A 17,483-nucleotide genomic window follows, 5' to 3' on the forward strand; every position below is an offset into this window, starting at 1 on the left:
ATAAAAGATGGGTGAAAAGAGTGTCAATGCCAGCTTGGGAACCAAATCTAGACCCCTGTCAGGACAGAGCCAGAGGGATGCAGACTCCCAGCCGGGGCAGCAGCTCCCACCTCAGGCACAGGGGCCACTTGTTCCTTGTCTACGCCCAGGCAGCACCGCAGCCCAGCCTAACCCAAACCACCAGAGCTGGTGAGCACTAAATTCAGTCATTTTTCCCTCAGTCTCTTCTCTCAATTTCAGCTCTGACTCTTCTATCTTTTATTTCTTTTTCTAAAGACACATTTAGAGATGAAACCATTCATAACTGCCTATCCACAGACAGTTTGTGGCAGCATAATTGACAATGAGTCTGCTGCAAAAATGAAAATGCTGTTTTAATAACCTTGGCCTAAAATACATTCTGTTGTATGCCTCAAAGGGTTTCAATAAAAAGTCAACCTGTAGAGACATATTTTCTTGGCTTAAACAACAATCCAAAGCATATAAATGTAGTCCAACTATAATGACATATTTATAGGCCAATAAAGCTTACACTGCAGCTTTCATACTTCACTTAAAGGAAGTCTGTAAGAAGCAGTGTTATATAAAATAATTTGAATTTTTTTTTTTTGAACTATAGCCCAAGGAATACAAATATGCAACTTTGCCATATTTAACCGATAGTGTTTACATTGCTTAGTTGCTAGAAATTTTGTAAAATGAAATAATTCCTCATTTGGTGCTTTCCCACTGGTTTACCAAATATGGATATACAAGTCCATTTATTACAAAGAAAAATCCCCTAAATAATTCTAAAGACAAAAATAAATAACTAGCGGCCTTAGTACTGAATGATTTTATCAGACCAATTCTTCTGGAAAAACAGGTTCTCATGTTCATTATGAATAATACATTCCTGAGCAACTCTATTTTTATATGCTGCATTGTTGTTACTCTTTATTTTTCTCAACATTTGAAAGAAATATTCAGAAAGCTATAAATAGTCTTAAGACATAAACTGCTAGCATTCAATATTGACATATTTGTAGAAAGGGATAGAATGTATAACATAAATATCTCAACAGGCAGAAAGAAATAATTCTTAAAAATCATTTTTCAGGCTGAAATCTTGAAGCTTACACAAAAAAATGCCATTGCAAGATCTTTTATTTAATACAGTCCTAAGGAAAAGTTCTGCATAATTCACTAGGGATAAAAACAATGGCATTTTACAGAAAAAACCCCCACAGTTTCTGCAGAAAAGAAAGTCAAACAGAAAAGAAAGAGAGAAAAGAAGAAAGAAGGGAAAAAAGAGAAAAGAGGGAGAAAGAGAAACAAAAGAGAAAAGAAAAAGAGAAAAAAGAGAGAACAAAAAAGGAGACAGAACTACCTCATTTGAATTAGGGTCAACTTTCAATTATAGGTGCATGGTTTCTCCAGGTTGTGGATTAACCAGGTGCTGCCTTAGTTTTGGCTCAGCAAGTGCCACAGAGCGCACGGCACAGGGCATACACTGCTCACGAGGCCTCACTTTGCCTGGTTATTGTTTGGAGCTGCCCTGCTCCCAGCAGCGTGTTTAATTAAGTATGTTTGCACAGTGACACTTCTCTGGTTCTGCATCGGCCATGTTTTCATTTCATCCAGGTTATTTCACTATTCCCCACTCCTGGACAGTGTGTGAAAAATAATTTTGTTTCTTCTGTAAAGAATTTTTGAGCTCTTTGGTAGGGATATAATTTCCTACTACCTTCTAGAGCTCCATTCAAAAACATCTAGTAGGAAAAATTGCAGAATCTACTCGCTTCTATGGGATTTTTCTGTAATGGAAACATGGCGTTTCATAGGAAAAAATGGGTCCAGGAGATCACGTTGTTTTTCTAGGCCTTTTCAACACCTGGTTCAGCAACTTCCTCATCTACAGCCAGGGTTAAACGTGAGCATCACCAGAGGGACCTTTGCATGACAGTGCACTGTGTTCCCTCACAGTATACAACCCTGTTTTAAGAGAAAAACTACCCGATCCCATCGTGCTGGAGACCTGCTGCAAAAGTTATTGCTAATAAATCTTTTGATCACACTGCAGCTGAGTGCTGTTCCACTGGCAAGATGCTGAGTACTGGAAAAGGTCTGTGGGCACACGTCGTAACGGGCAGTAAACCTGCCTTTCTGACAGCAGGGAAGAGACAACACCAGCAGCCCAAATCCCTGTGCCTTGGACACTGCACATTGTGCTGCTGCCCGTGCCTACAGCTCGGGAGATGACGATTCCCAAAGCACAATGTCAACCTTCACCAACCACTCAGAATGAGAGAAGTAAATCTTCCTCATCTGGTGGGTGTTAAACCTCCATCCCACAGTAGAGACAAACACCAGAGCTCATGGGTTGCCTACAGGACACAACCAAACCAAGCTGCTTCACAAGCTTCGAAGATCACCATTCTTCTGAATTCTTGTCAGATCCAGGAAGCAAAATACGCTTAAATTCTTGGGTCTTTCAAATAGTTAAAAAATCATCTAAGTATTAAATTTGAGAAATTTCTTTGACTGCCTTTAAAAGGCTAGATCAATTGTCTATATCAACATATCTGGTCAGCTTTATGTCTCCTTGAACCTTTGGCTTCACTTCTCGTCAACCGGTCATTATAAAGATAAAGGCAATCATAATCAAACACTAGCCAAAATTCTGTTTTCTACTGAAAAAGCACAACCCAACAATAAAGCCAGAGCCACCAACTGAAAATGAGCAACATCAGAATGTGGGGTTATCAAAATTATACCATACAGTTTGCATTCCATAAACGTTTTCAGTATAACCCATACTTTGAAAGGCTTAACATGCAACTATAAGCTTTAGGTTTAAAGATAATTTTCTTTGGCTCCTACAGTAGATAATAGCAATTTCGTAACTTACCACAAGGGTTTTTTTGTTTGTTGAAAACAAAAACAAGAAAACATTAGCACACAAAAGTTCTGTCTGAAAAACATTAAGATTCTTCTGACACAACAAACAAATGCAAATAAATGTAGTGTGTAAAGAAGATACCAGGGCAATAGCAAGAGAAAATTACTGCACGTAATTATGAACCAGAAGAAACCACACAGAAAAGCAAAGGAAAAGATAAAGAATTGCATGGATTATTTTTTGATTCCCGGACATGTAATGAAAAATAAGATCAACTTCCAATTGTACTTTAATCTCCCAACCCACGTATCTAATGGTGAAATGTGACATTGACAAAATCACTTCACCATTTGATAAGATCAGAAAAATGAGATGCAGAAGATAAATCCTCCAAGACAGATCTTCAGCTTCATGTAACTTGCCTTCAACACCAATACAGTCGTGACACTACAAAACTGAACTTGGCTCTGCACCTCCTGTTCACGAAGGTACAAAAGCATTTCCTCAAATGCATCAGCCTTAGCTTTTAATTTCTTACCTTTCCACACATTACAGCCTAAACTTGATATGTTTCAAACATGGAACATTTGTTAAAAGCTTGGCACAAGAAAGAAATGTCCCCGGTACGCACTTCAAAGTGCCATCTCTGGCAGCTGTTATGCATCCAAGGTCCTAATACCACAAACAGGCATTTTTACCAACAGGGGATCCATCTCCCTGGGACCTTGGATCCCACCACAGATTTTAGAGGTATGAGTGTCTGCGCACCAAAGCAGCCCCAGAGCTGCAAGCCCATCTGCAACCATCCAAAGTAGCAGAGTTACTGTTTCCCTTCCTAATAAAACAGACAGGGAAAGAAAGTACAGGAGACAACAGTGGGGTGTTTGCAGAGCCCTATGTTGTGTAGTAAGATAAAGCTGACAAGGAAATGCCATAGAAGGGCCACCTCCCTACTGAACAAGACGCAGAGCGAACCGTACAGGAACAGGGCAAGCACCAGGAGCATCTCTGAGCTTCCAGAAGATAGGACGGGAAAAGTAAAAGGCCTTTGCTCGCCCCCGCCTGTTGTAGGAGGCCTTGGGAAGACGTGCCATCCTCCTCTCCCCACAGTGCACAGCTCTGATCTGATCCCCCAGCCTTCAGAGCCTCAGGGAGAGCCCGTGACAATTATTTGTGTGCACATCTTCAGGGTCTGAGCCACAGTGCTTGGGGACATGTCTAGGGAGCAGACAGGTATCACAGCGTTACCCCACGCCAGTCTCGAAGGAGTCTGAGATGAGCTCACCACCACCACCCATCCCACACAGGTATCCCATCCCCACACCTCTGCCCCAGGCTCTGACGTACCTTGGGAATGGGGGATGGCGTGGCAGGATTGGCTCATCCGTCTTCGAAAGACTCTCACCCACAGGCCCTTCCCCACAGGAGAAAGTAAGGGATACTCACCAAGGTCAGCCTTCTCCTTCAGGATGTCTTTGAAGTTCAAGCCGCTGTTGAGCGTGGATTGTCTGTATCTTGTCAAGGCCTCTTTCTGCCCATTCTTCCCCACATCCATCGGCTGGACTGGCTCAGCCCGGAAACCACACTTCCACTTGGAGAAATCGGACTGTGCCCATTTTGCCAAGTCCTCAAGTTTCACAGTAACTTTTTCTGAAACAGCAATAACTTCATCCTGCAAGAGGCAGTGAAATGAGAATACAACATGTCACTCCGGGCTCCACGAGGACTGACAAACCCGTGACACTGCCCCACACTGACTCCTGGAAAGGCATATCTTGCTGCTGAGTAATTTTTCTGTGTTACAGAATAGCTACTACTTAATTTATTCCTCTTGCCATCTAAGTGGAAATATTAGTTGTTTACTGGAAGCAAATATACATGATCTAAAGACAATTTCTAGGACCAGGGCAATGATCCTAAAAGGCATTTGAAATGCAGGTTGCCAAATCACATCCTGTATAACCCAAAGCCCTGAGGGAAAGTTTGTTTTTTAGGTGCAATTAGCTGCAAATGTAAAAATTCATGGCTGGATGACTAATGGTTATAGCTAGTCCTGAAATAAATGGACTAAGTAAATCTCAGATTCTTGGAACTCTGACTCACCAGAAAATTCCTATGTTTATGGTACATTTTTCCTTGGCTTAAACACAAATATTGAATTTAACTTTTGTCCTTAAAATTAAATAAAACTGTGATGTAATCCCAAAAGAAATACTACATAAATGTTATGTGCTTCCCACCAAAAGAAACTTGCACATTCTCATGTTTCTTAAAACCTTTTTCAAGATCAGAACTGTAATTTTTTTCCCGTCTAAAACATACAGTCTAAGAAAAGCACTTAAACTTAGTTTAGCCTCCAGAACATATACTCAAATAAAACAGCCCTAATTGCTGGATTTTAACCTTCCAGGAAACAATCAACTCCTCTCAGTCATGATGAATAAGCAGAATGTTTTACAGCTGACTCCAGTGAGCAAGGGATCAAGAAAGCCTCAAAAAATAAACAAACAAACATACATATCCAGCAAGACACACTCCAGATTTTTTGGTTAAAACAGCAGAAATAATTTATGTTGTAACAAGAGCTGGCTGCACACTACACCTTGCACACCACGCATTTCTAGCACTAAATAAGGTTACAAGTTCTTGAAATAAATAAACCAGAATCCAATTCTTCTCTCAAATAAACAAAAGTATTTGCAAAGGGGAGAGAAATTCTTTGCATTATTAAACAAAGAGAAAAGCATGATTGATTCTCTCTGTGTGTTTTTTTTGTCCACTGAACACATTCCTCAGGAAATAAAATACTGCTCAATGGAAAAGAAAAAAAAAAAAAAGCTTTATTGTGACAAGTTGCACACAATACTGAAATATCTCTAGTAAAAAAACCAGATCTGATATTCCACTCTCCCTTATATAATACAAAACTGTTTTATAAGCAGGCACCTTCATTACATTTAGTGCAATAACAAATATTTGGGCAGAAATGAACAGCATGCTTCTATGCTAAGCAAGCTTGTAATAAAATCTTTTCCTTTATCGCTGCACAGCATAAGAGCTTCCACCAAACAACAAACAATAACAGTGATGCTTTAAATCTCTGTTTATGACAAACGTCAATACTTTGTAAACAAGCACTGGGTACTACAAAGCACAATTTCAATGGATGGTTTCACCCAATTTCATTACACCATCCACTTGAAATAAAAAAGCTGTAGTTGCTATGCATTTTATAGCTATTACATGGTGATTATTAAATGTCAGGATGGAAAAAAATAATACATATATATAAATATCAGACTGCCTGCAGACAGTCTCAGCAATTTCTGGATGAAGTCCTCTTTTAGGGTGTTGAATACCATCACAAGCTACTACACAATTTCTAATACTCCACACTAGAGAAATCTATTTAGCAGCAGTTTAAAAAAAATCCTGACTTGGAGATCAGACATGTTTTTGGTTAAAATATTATTTTCCAAATAGCTCTCATGATCAAATGATTATGATTTCAATTACTAGTTTCTTCATATCCTTTCCAAGAACTGGTATGACTAATTTTGGCTGGCATACAAAGTAAGCTGAGCAGACAATTTATTAACCAAAAGAAAAGTACAATCACTGTTACATCATCAATGAATAAACTTGTTTTCGAGAATACAACCTTCGCACACACGCACATGATGTGTACACAGGAAGAAAAAAAAGGAATTAAAAAAAAAACAAAACACCACCCTACTGTAACAAGGGTGAAGCGATGTTGGTGCACTCACTGGCTCTGCCCAGGCTGCCATGGAGGGGGAACCAGCTGGTCCCCAAATCCCTGTTCACCCCTCGTACCACCAGGGATCACCCCGGCTGCACCAGGGAAACATGGCCGAGTTCACTTTTATCCGGGAAATGGAAAAATTACCCAGTGCATTTCCGGGCCTGCCTTGGGTCGCCCTGTCCGTCCTACAGCGGGATGAACACACCTGCTCGCTCTCTCTCTGCTCATTTTTGGCTCAATTCAGAGAGAACAAGAGTTGTCCTTCCCAACTCCTCAAACACCACAGAGGTCACGGGTCAGACCGCAGTCCTCCTCCGAGCGCCGCTGCCCATACGGATCTCACCAGTGAGGAGCCGCATCTCCAGAGACATTCCCACCCTGACACCTCATCATATAAACACTGCCACCCAGCAAGGCATGGTAGGTGGCCGCAGCTCCTGCTTTCTGAGGAGCCCAAGCCCCAGGTAGCTCCAGAGGGGCTGTCTTCCCTGTATCTTGGCAGTTTGCTAACAAAGAGGTCACCTGCCCCTCTGCCACCCAAACAAGAGGTCACCCAACTACTTCACCAGCTCTGGAATTTCAATGTGTCTTGCCAAGCTTTCGCACGCTCCCAAGCAACCTTTCCAAGCACTCAGACCTAAACTACTGTGGTTTTTATTTTCATTACATATTTTTTGAGCAGCAGGTGACAAAAGGGTCCCTCTCCTTTTTGGTTACGCCCTGTGTCACAACAAAAGCTGCTCTGGGACCTTGCAGGGCTCTGCCAGCCAGAGGAGCCCCCGCAGCCGTTCGGTATCAACCGCTGTGCACCTACTGTCACAGCCCTTCCAGAGAAACCCCTTCAACGAGATGACAAAGGAATACAGATGTTGAATAAATAAAAACCAGGTACACGGTGACACATGACTAACAAACCTTTAGAAGATTAAAGAAATCTGCTGTATAACCTTCATGTCATTCATAATTATATCTCTGTGTAAACATGAAAAACCACCCACGTCGCTTACATAGCATATATATATATATATCTATACAAAAATCAACTCATCGTGTATTAGCTATGCTCTGAAGTGATATGTTTATAAGATCTCCATTGCACAGTTAAGTCTTTAATTACCATTTTTTCCTGCTAAGCAGGATGAGAAAACAACTGGCACAGATTTCAGCCTAGCTCAGGAATCAGATCTATCTCGGATGGACCTTAATGGACACTGACCAATCAATGGTCAGTGGTCCAATGGACCAACGTTCCCAGCCACAGTGTACAAGTCTTGAAATAAGCACTGACTACTGAAAGAGGCAATTTTTTTTCTGCTTCTCTAAAACGGGTATCTACTCAGCCTGTAATTTTAGCACATCTTACAAGATTCTAAGAGAAGTACAATACTTTCACCTCTCAAGTGGGATGTGGGGAGATGGTTAAGAAAGATGGTGACACAAACCCTTTTCATCCCTCTCTTGTTTTTTTTTAAGAGCATATTGGATTTGCATTTCCAGAGAAGTCATCCAGGGAGAAGGGGACAGCATCTTCCTGAGAGCCGTTATGCTTAAATATTATGTCACTGTTGTCTAAGCAACCATCACAGTCTCCCAAAAGCACAGAATGCTATATTGCCTGACTCAGCAGATGGTTGAAATACTTACATTCAGGGAAAGAGGTCAGGTAGTTATAATAGTTTAAAACAGATAATTATTTTTTAGAAGAAATATTAACTCTTACGAGGCCGGGAGTCACAGGGCAGCACAGGGAGGTCGTACATCTTGACTGCACACCCGCATACGGTACGTCACAACTCCTCACTCATTGCCAATAACTAGGAAAGATTTATATTTTAGAGACGTCCAGGCAGCCTTAAAAGAATTACAGCAACTGAGATATCTCAAAATTTTGACATGCTGAGACTGTTTTCACTCCAGTGCTTCCAGAGGTCATTTAAGGAATTCTGGAGGGCACGAGTGAGTCGAACACCTGCTTGGCTGTCTCCTAACATCAAATACGTGGCCTAGAGAGAAACAGGAGATGTACTGTAAAAACTCTTGCTAATAATTACAGGAGACACTGCGTGTCATTTATCTGATCAGTATGATTTGCATTAGAAAACATCTTCAAGCCTTTTTCGTGAAATCTTTAGCACAGTAGATAGCTGGGGATGCATATTTTACAACCCAGCACATTGCTGATGAAAACACATTCATCCACGGGAGCAAAAAATACAGTGTGACTCTTACGGACTGCATTCACCAGGGATAATAGAACTGCACATTTCATTTGGCCATAAAGGCCTGTATTATTCTAGGGAGTTTTTTTACATCCCATGGATTTTTTATTTTTTTGCGATTTCGGTGAAACGGACCTTCCCATACCTTGTGTAACAACGTAGTTCTCACCTCAGGAATCTGTTTCCTGCTCTAGATCCCTTTGAGGAGTGGAAGGTCATGTTGCAGACATGGAGAAGGGAAGGAGGGGGCTTGTTGCCAATAAGCACCTCTCCCACAGCAATGCATTTACCTGGGGGTTTGAGGGAAGTACCACAACCCTTACTTGACAGCACAGTAAAACCAAAAAGCCCTGACTGCAAAGCCTTTAGTCCAGAGCTCTTCTCTGCCATACAGATGCTACCAGGGCTCTGGACAGCAGAAGAAACCAGGTCATGTCAATTCAGCCCTAGCCCACTCACCAGAAGTCACTCAGGAACCTGAACTCAAGTCTCCAGTCATCCCCTACAAGCAGCACTTCCTTCAGGGACCATATCCAGCCCTAAAAGGGCAGAGAGCATTTGTACAGGACTGCTTTGCTCTCAGAGACTTTCTCTAGCGTAAGAAGGTCCTGTCTCCCTGCTGCCTGCTGTGGATTGGGAGTACGCATGGGGGGCTTTAAGACTGCAGGATCACAAACTAGCAGAAAAACTGTGGCTGTGTTGTAAAAAAGGTCTGGCTCTGGGACGTTCCCTGTTCAGTCTCCCTGCAAGGAACACTGCCATACGCTCCCCTATTACATGGCAAGCCCAGATCCCAGCAGCCAGGTGCACTTCACAGATCCTTTGGGACACCTCTGTCTGCCCTGGGCTAGGGGATGCACGAGGAGATGGTAACCAAATGAGGCACTCAGGGCAGGGTTGGGGGGAAATCAAGCTGCCCCTGCCTGTGCCAAGCACTGGAGACTTATGAGGCTTCCCTGTGGTTCAGTGATCTCACCTGCAGAACAGGAGCAGCGGTTCCTGCCTGGCAGAGCTGTGCCCCAGTCCCCACATCTGCAGCATTCTTAGAAAGGTTTTGCTGGAAGCAAAGATCCCAAAGGATCTGTGGAGTGCACCTGACTACTGGGGTGGCTGTGTGCAGAGACCTACAGAGACCACCACTCTCACCCAAGGACCTATGGGGAGAGCCTTGAGAATGGAAACAGGCACAGACCAGGAATTTACCTGGCACACGGGAGAATTTTAAAGAGGCCAAGGCAGAACCTTTCATCTGTTAATCCTCTGCTAATTACTTTAAAGGGCTATAATGATCTTGTTAAAATTCAGGTGACAGGTATTTCCCCAGCCTAAGCACAGCCGCACAGAGCTGTCTGAAACTCACACTGATGTGTTCATCCCTTCTGCCAGGGTCTAAAACCAAGAGAAGAGACCAAGATAAAGGACATGAGTGAAGCATGTGAAGTCCCACGGTTTTCACTTTCCCTTGTACCAGCAAGCAGCTTTTTCCATGTGATTCCGTAATTCCAAAGCGAGACACGCAAAATGACCTCGGGTAGAGCAGCACCATGTCTTTATAGGATGCTCTGTGGGACACTGGTACATCTGGGCCAGAAGTGGGGTGGAGATGGAGCACACAGAGGGATGGTCGTGAGCAGCCAGACATGACATTTCTACTGTGAGCCTCCTCCTTTTTGTCTGGGGTGGGTTTTTTTCTCCCTCCTCCCACTCCCAAGCAGAGGTTCAAATTGAATTTATATCTGTCATTGCAGATAGAAGTCCTGACCAAAGAGAAAATAGGCTTCAGTCAAAATGTTTTCCCATCAGATAGCTCAGAGATCTTGAGAAGCTGTTTTAGTTTAGGCAAGTTGACAAGCAATTCATTCCTAATTTTGCCTACTACAGTTACAGTACGAAAAGCTTTCCTCGTAGATTACATAATTATATTTTTCTTAACAAGGAGTACATGGCATTAGCAGGTTTAAATTATGCAAGCTTATTCTTTTGTCTTTTGTTATATTGTGTTCTATTGTGCTGGTAAAACAATATGTGCTTTAATTAGCAAATATCTGTAAATAATTTACTTGCTTTTCATACAGCAGAACAATGGAGCCAATTTTCACATACATCCACTGAGCATGTCTAGGGGGTTTCTTGCCAGAACCTTCCATTGTTCAGTATCTGTATCAATCTGCCCATCATTAGCAGCAAACGTTCAACAACCCAGCAAGACATTAAAGTTTTGGCCCCCGGGAGTAGCCCCAAGCCCCCCAAACCCGAGGCTACGCTCTGCAAAGAAAGATTAAAATACCCAGAAAATGAAAACAAACTCTTTTATTATCTATAACCCTGGCACCTTCGCACAGAAACATGGACGCCTGCCAAGCATTAAGGTCATTGGATTAATGCCATAAAATGCCGATGTTCATCTGACCTTCTGACTGCATTTTAGCTACAAATAAAAAGCTCAACTTGATACGACACCATGAATCACGCGAGCGCCTCGGCTCTGCAGGGTTAACGCTGGGTGTGAACCCACACTGCACATGCACACACACACACACACACACACACACACAAAGAAAAACGCTCTTAAATCAAGAGTGGATGACTGTTCAGAGACTTAAGGCATTGTTATTTTGAATGCGAATGAAAGGGCCAGAACAAGCATTGCAAGAATATTTCAATTATGTATTTCCCAGAACTACATCTCTGAGCAACTAATGCAAATATTGCTCCCATAGCAGTAGAACTTCTTCTCGAATAAAAGCATGCGAGAGCTTGAATCAGAACATACTTTCTATATCATTCGCATATTGTTTGAATATTATTAAAAATGCAAAATCTATGTATGCGTTACTCTCCTGAGCAATACAGTAATTATGATTAAGGGACAAGCAGCACAAAAAGAGCCAATTTATCTTACTTGCGCTTAGGAATACTATTGTGTAACTAAGCAACTAAAGACAAAATATAGTCTAATTAATTCACTCCTATGCTTATTTAAAAGACACAATTAGAACATTTTTATTTTCCAGCCTGCACAGTATCTCAACATGCTTGAGGGTGTACCATGTGAGGCCTATTATTCTCCAAAGACAAGAGTTTAATGTTTAGTGCCACTGATCAGACTGGGAAAAGCAACTCTGGAGAGCAGTGGGTGTATTTTACAGTCTGAATGCACTGGGAAGGGGAGGGAATAGGAAAAAAAAAATTTTAAAAAAGGAAATCTGCCTTAAATGACCAGATATGCCAGATTGCTGGCTAATGGCTAGCAACATGTGGCTTCTCTGAGTAATATCATTGCCCTCTTCTTCCTTTGCCAGCATATGCTACTGGTGGCAAGAGAGATAAAAATATACAGAGTGGATATGCAATTACCAAAACCACGATATTTTATGACAAATGCCATTCCTCTAACACTGCTATTAGAGTGCGCCTGATTTCCAAAGCTGAATTAATTTGAGCAAGTGTACATTGGAGATTGATGCCATTAGCATGATTTTTAAAGCACCCTTTAATAATCATAATCTGCATGTTTGAAACGTGTTGCCATTACCAGTGTTGACAGATACGAGCATAAGGCACACACCGTGGAGACTAAAACGGGGCTGTTCTCATTTCAAATAAGAGCGTACAGATTCCTACGTCTTTAAAAAAAATAAAAATACATCTATTACTGTGCAAAGGGAGTAGCATATTTTTGAAGGGGGGGTGGCAATAAAGCACCATGGGTGTAAGACATCACGCTCAGGCCAGCCTATGCTACATTTCTGCACTGGGGCAGGACCTCTGCACATGGAGAACCCCTCCAAAACAAATCAGGCTTTCGAGGGATGCTGTGAACATCTGTCCTGAAATGAAGGGAGAAAAAACCCACTGCCTCCCTTAACTTTCTCAAAGAATCTCTCCTGAAATTATAAAGTGACATACATTTATGGAGTGACTTCTTTTTTTTCCTTTCCCCCAATTAGTCTGAAAATGCAAAATACTGCTAGGGAAATAATTACAGGAAACTAGCTCTCTCCTCTCCTCTGTATGAGCAACGCTTACTCATGTAAATTACTTGCATGAGTAAGGATTATTTGCAAGGCGAAAAGCATTGCATCAGATCCCCAGTTCAGGAGAAGAGATGAAATCAACACGAGTTCGTAGTAAACTTCACTGCTGATGAATGAACCAAAGGCAGATCCCCACTGACAGTCCAGCCTCAGTGGAAGCACCATTCACCACAATGCAGGGCAATGCAGGGAATGTCAGACCATGCAAAGTGAATTAGTTGTTTGTTTGGGTTTCTTTAGGAATTGTATGCATCACATCAAATACCATCTCTGGATTTAATGAGTACCGGTTTTGAGATATATTTTTAAACCTAGTCTAATTAATGCCAACACCTTTAAAAACATGAAAACACATGGCACTAACTAAGCATTCTGCTCTAGAACTGCTTCTGCAAAGGTCAGTCATTCCACAGCCCCACGCTACCCCTTGGAGCAGAGAGGACTAAATGAGCTGGAGGAGGGTTTGATCAAGACCCTGTGGGCTGGAGGACTTGGGGGTTGAGCCCACCTCGTGCTCCCTGAGTGCCACAGGACCAGGGCACTGAGCAAGGGGACCGGACAGGGGTTTTCTCGGCCAGCATGTACTTCTCCCAGTCAGGTGCCAAAAGAGCTGGGGGGCTGCTTTCCACACCCACCCTGCAAAACTGTTTCAAGTGCAACAGTGTGCTCTTAGGGCCACTCCCTCAGGATCTTCACATCCCCCCAAGCATCCTCCTTTGAACCCTGTGCGAGGCACCTTCCATCACAGAGGTTTTTCAGCCTATGCTGGAGGTGACACAGGGGACTGTGCCGGACCAGGAGTGGATGAGAAAATAGGGGCAAGGTGGTGACTTCCTCAAGACAAAGACACTTTTCTCCATTTTGGCAGTGGCTCTCCAGGAACAGAGGAGAGCCACTTCTTCCCCACTGGAGGGAAGAGGGAGAAGGCTGCTCCTCCTCTTTGACCAGAGTGCTGAAGTGTTTGGGCTGGATGGTAAGGTGGGAGGCAGCACACACAGGTCCTTGCGTCTTAAAAACAGCAACGAAGTTTTCACTGAAGTAGTACAAACCTCTTCTACCTCACCTAACAGCGTTCCCAAAGGCACTGTTGCTCTTAGAAAGATGTCTCTGCTGCTCCTGCGCAGCAAGACCCCTGGCCCAAGCATGATGTCAGAGCTGCTGCCAGGCTCTCCATGCATGTCTCTTTGGGATGTGATGAGCATCAGGGCCAGGAGCACTTGTATTGCTGCACGTGACCGGCCCCATCCCACGTTCACCATCCACTGAGATTCCCTGGGAAGCAACCTCTGGCCAGCTCCTGGGGGTGAACGGGAGTTTCTCCGCTGAGGTGATGGGGATGCTGAGCCTCAGGTGCAGGGAGAGGGATCACAGCAGAAGCACATCTGGGCTTGAACCTTCCCTGGGTCTGGGCCCCAGTGCGTGGAAACATCCGGTTTTAGCAGCAGTTGGGGTTATATTTAAATCTGGATGATGAATTCAGCTAGCTATAAAAAGACTTATATTTACACTTATTGCTGATTAGCTCAAACATTTGGCAATCAGATAAAATACGCCATCAGAAATTTCTGACTAACAGAAGCATTACATACCTCCTCGCTTCTCCTCCCTCCTCACAGCCACTAGCTGAATATTGTCATAGTGTCAGTGCTGCTATTACAGAGAGCAGGCAGCCAGCTGCTTCTATTAATCATGCCTCTAGCGCAGGTAGCTGCCAGTGACTGTGCCTAAACCTCCCGTGGGCTCCATCGCAAGCCCGCGATTCAACCTCTCGCTCCCCTCACCAACAAATCCACGGACAGTGAGCGCCCCTCTCACCCTTTTTCTCGGACACTGCGGATTTGAATGCACGTATAAGCACCATCTCACTTCACTCCCTGAACGTAAGACAAGATGTTTTACCCCATCAGCAGTCCCACACCATGAATAAAGTCTACCCTGATGGCTACAAGCCGCCTCTGACCCGCCAACTGCACCTCCTCCCGCAGAAGGAGCTCAGCCTGGAGTTAGGAAGCCTTGCGACCCCAGAGCAGCCCTGATGTCCCTTTGGGGACAGATGTGGGTGTTATTTACCTAAGAGATCGGGACCTTGGGGTGGTCAGGGGGAACAGCCGCCCTGTGCCCTGATGAGGCTGGTCAACCCCAGCCAGGACCCTGCACAGCCCCAGCCAGCATCCAGCCTTTTGTCTCCCGTCCGCCCGCACGTCCCCAAGCGCAGCTCAGATCGTTCCAAACTATTAAAAATCGATCATAAAAAATCATTCCGATGTCTATAAACAAGTTAATGGAGTAAGTGAAAACAAAGTACATTTCTTAATGGGAGTGTTATGTTGCCCTCTCTAGGCCCTGGCTCTCAGTGCCGGTTTCTGTAGGCTCCCTGCCAGAGAAGTATCACTCAGAGCTGTTGCTGTTGCTGCTGCTGCTGCTGCTACTCTGCTAATGAATGACTAACTTAGGCCAGAGGGGAAATGACATCACCAGGGTGTAAAACACAACTGCATTAGGAAACTTTTTACCTGCTTTACATTTGTCATAATTATTCTACACAATACGGCCGGCATTTGCATAATTTCAAGGCGTGCCATTATCTTAATTGAAAATTGTTTTCATATGGTTGAATAATGCAGAATGACATCAGTTAAAGCCCCAATGAAATGCACAAGTATAATCACACGGCTAATTACTAGCGGTGTTTGCATGTAAAAATAAATAAAATTGTGCGTATTATTAGGAGGGTACATGCAGCTGAGAACTCTTGTACCAGAGCAGTGTTTTACTCATAATGGTAGGATTAATTTTCTCTGATGTTCCTACCACAGTAACATGAGCTGATCATTAAGGCGTATTAAAATGATTTGTGTCCCTTTCCCCACCCCCCCCTTCCAAATATCTTTCATTTTACACACACACGAGACACACAGAGGCACAGTTTTAAATAGTCACCACGGGCAATTTCAGAGCATCCATTGCTCACTGTCATCTCCCTGATTCTTAGGAAAAGGCTCCCTTATCTCAGCGGCACGCACAGAAAATTAAAGTGAAGAGGTGGCAGCGAGCGAAGGTGGCTCTGAAACGCGTTTCAGCCGCGTACGCATGTGTGCGGGGACAGGGCTACGCCGGCACCTACAGCCACGCGTGCCTCCGAAAACAGCCCCTGCGGACAGCCCCCCCTCGGACCCACTCCCCCCCGGCATCCACAACACAAGTTGCCCCAAAACATCTCATCCCCCTTCAGCCTGATCTCCAGCCCCTCTCGGGGACCCTCTCCATCCCCCGCCCCAGACCGGGGACCGCCGAAGCAATGAATTAGCGAAGCAGATAACGGGAGGGTTCGGGGCTGGGGCGGGGCGGTGCGGGGCTGCGCGGCCCCATCCCGGGCTGCGCGGCCGCGGGCGGAGGTGCCGGCGCGCAGCGCGTTTGCGCCGGGAGCGCGGCGGCTCCGAAATACGCCCAGGCATATCTGCAAGTTATTTGAATGTATTATTCCCGTACCTGTCATTTATCACTTTATTCAACACGTCCCTGCCAGCTCGAGAGCGTTTGATCTCCCTCTGCCTCCATTTCGTAATTTCCGCCCTCTTAAACATATCGAATACTTAAAAAAAGCCCCGAACAATATCGAAATCACCCCGACGTGTTTTTCTCCCCGCTTTTCCGCGTCTTTTGGTTTTTTTGGATTTTTTTTTGGTTTTTTTTGTTAACGATGCGGGAGAAGGACAAGGCGAGCCCCGCACACCCTCCGCTGCCCGCCGGGCCGGGGGCGCCCCGCACCGCGACCCCCTCCCGCCTTCCCTCCGCCCGCACAAGTTCCCGGGCAGCGCGCACCGGTGCGCCCCGACGGCGCGGCCCCTCCGCGCTGCCCCGCCACGCACGGCAGGGAGGGGGGCGCGGGTGGGGGGATCAAACGGGGGGTAAGGGGGAAGCCGAGCCCGGACATGCAGGTGGGGACGGGCGCGGGGGGGGAAGGGGAGGGGGCCGGCGCCGCGTTTACCACCTCGCCATGGTCACTGGTCCTGCCCTGGGGGGTGTCCTCGGGGAGAAAATAAAGTTTGGCGCTGGAGAGAAGTTGCCGGCTGGTGCGCTCCTCCCAGAGCAGCTGCAGCTCCGCGATGCAGGCGGGCTCCTCCGCGCGGCACCGCACGAAGAAGAAGTCGCCGAGGGAGAGGACCCGCGCCCGGCCGCCGCCGCGGCGCTGGAAGCGGAACGCCCTGTAGAAGACGTAGGGGCCGTGCGAGCCGCACGGGGCGCCGACCCACTGCGGGGAACAACAACACGGCAGCGGCATCAGCGCCGGCTCCGCGCCGCGCCGCGCCGCGCCGCGCAGGGGCAGGAGGAGGAGGAGGAGGGCGGCGGGAGGGGAGCGCGGGAGGGAGGGAGGGGGCTCCGCGGCGGCGGGGGGCGCGGGGCGGGGCGGGGGCGCGGGGCGGCGCGGTACCTGCAGTGCGCTGCGCTCCATCGCGGCTCCGGCGCGATTGAACTCAACATTCTCCCAAACTTGTTGGCGTGAATGGAGCCCGGCAGGTCCTGGCAGGGCGAAGCCGGCCCCGCCGCCCGCCGCCCCCCGCCGCCGCCGCCCCCGCGCC

At 45.5% G+C, this 17,483-nt stretch overlaps 1 protein-coding gene across 2 annotated transcripts in view; it reads right to left on the reverse strand.

Annotated features, from left to right (window-relative positions):
- Window positions 1–17,415, reverse strand: part of ARID5B (AT-rich interaction domain 5B) — a 117,894-nt gene extending 100,479 nt beyond the window's left edge. Inside the window, exons 1-3 of one of the 2 annotated variants that reach the window (XM_027694114.1) lie at window positions 17,336–17,415; window positions 16,895–17,155; window positions 4,328–4,553 (exon numbers count right to left, since the gene is read on the reverse strand). In XM_027694114.1, coding sequence (XP_027549915.1) covers window positions 4,328–4,553; window positions 16,895–17,155; window positions 17,336–17,356 — 508 coding nt within the window. In that variant the 5' untranslated portion in view covers window positions 17,357–17,415. Of the gene's footprint in view, window positions 1–4,327; window positions 4,554–16,894; window positions 17,186–17,335 lie in introns of those variants that run through there. The other variant, XM_027694113.1, reaches the window with a different exon arrangement.
- Between the last annotated feature and the right edge of the window lie 68 nt (window positions 17,416–17,483).

This window comes from Neopelma chrysocephalum, unplaced genomic scaffold (genome assembly GCF_003984885.1).
Source record: "Neopelma chrysocephalum unplaced genomic scaffold, ASM398488v2 Primary Assembly neopelma1_96, whole genome shotgun sequence".
In the NCBI taxonomy this organism is placed as follows: Eukaryota; Metazoa; Chordata; class Aves; order Passeriformes; family Pipridae; genus Neopelma; species Neopelma chrysocephalum.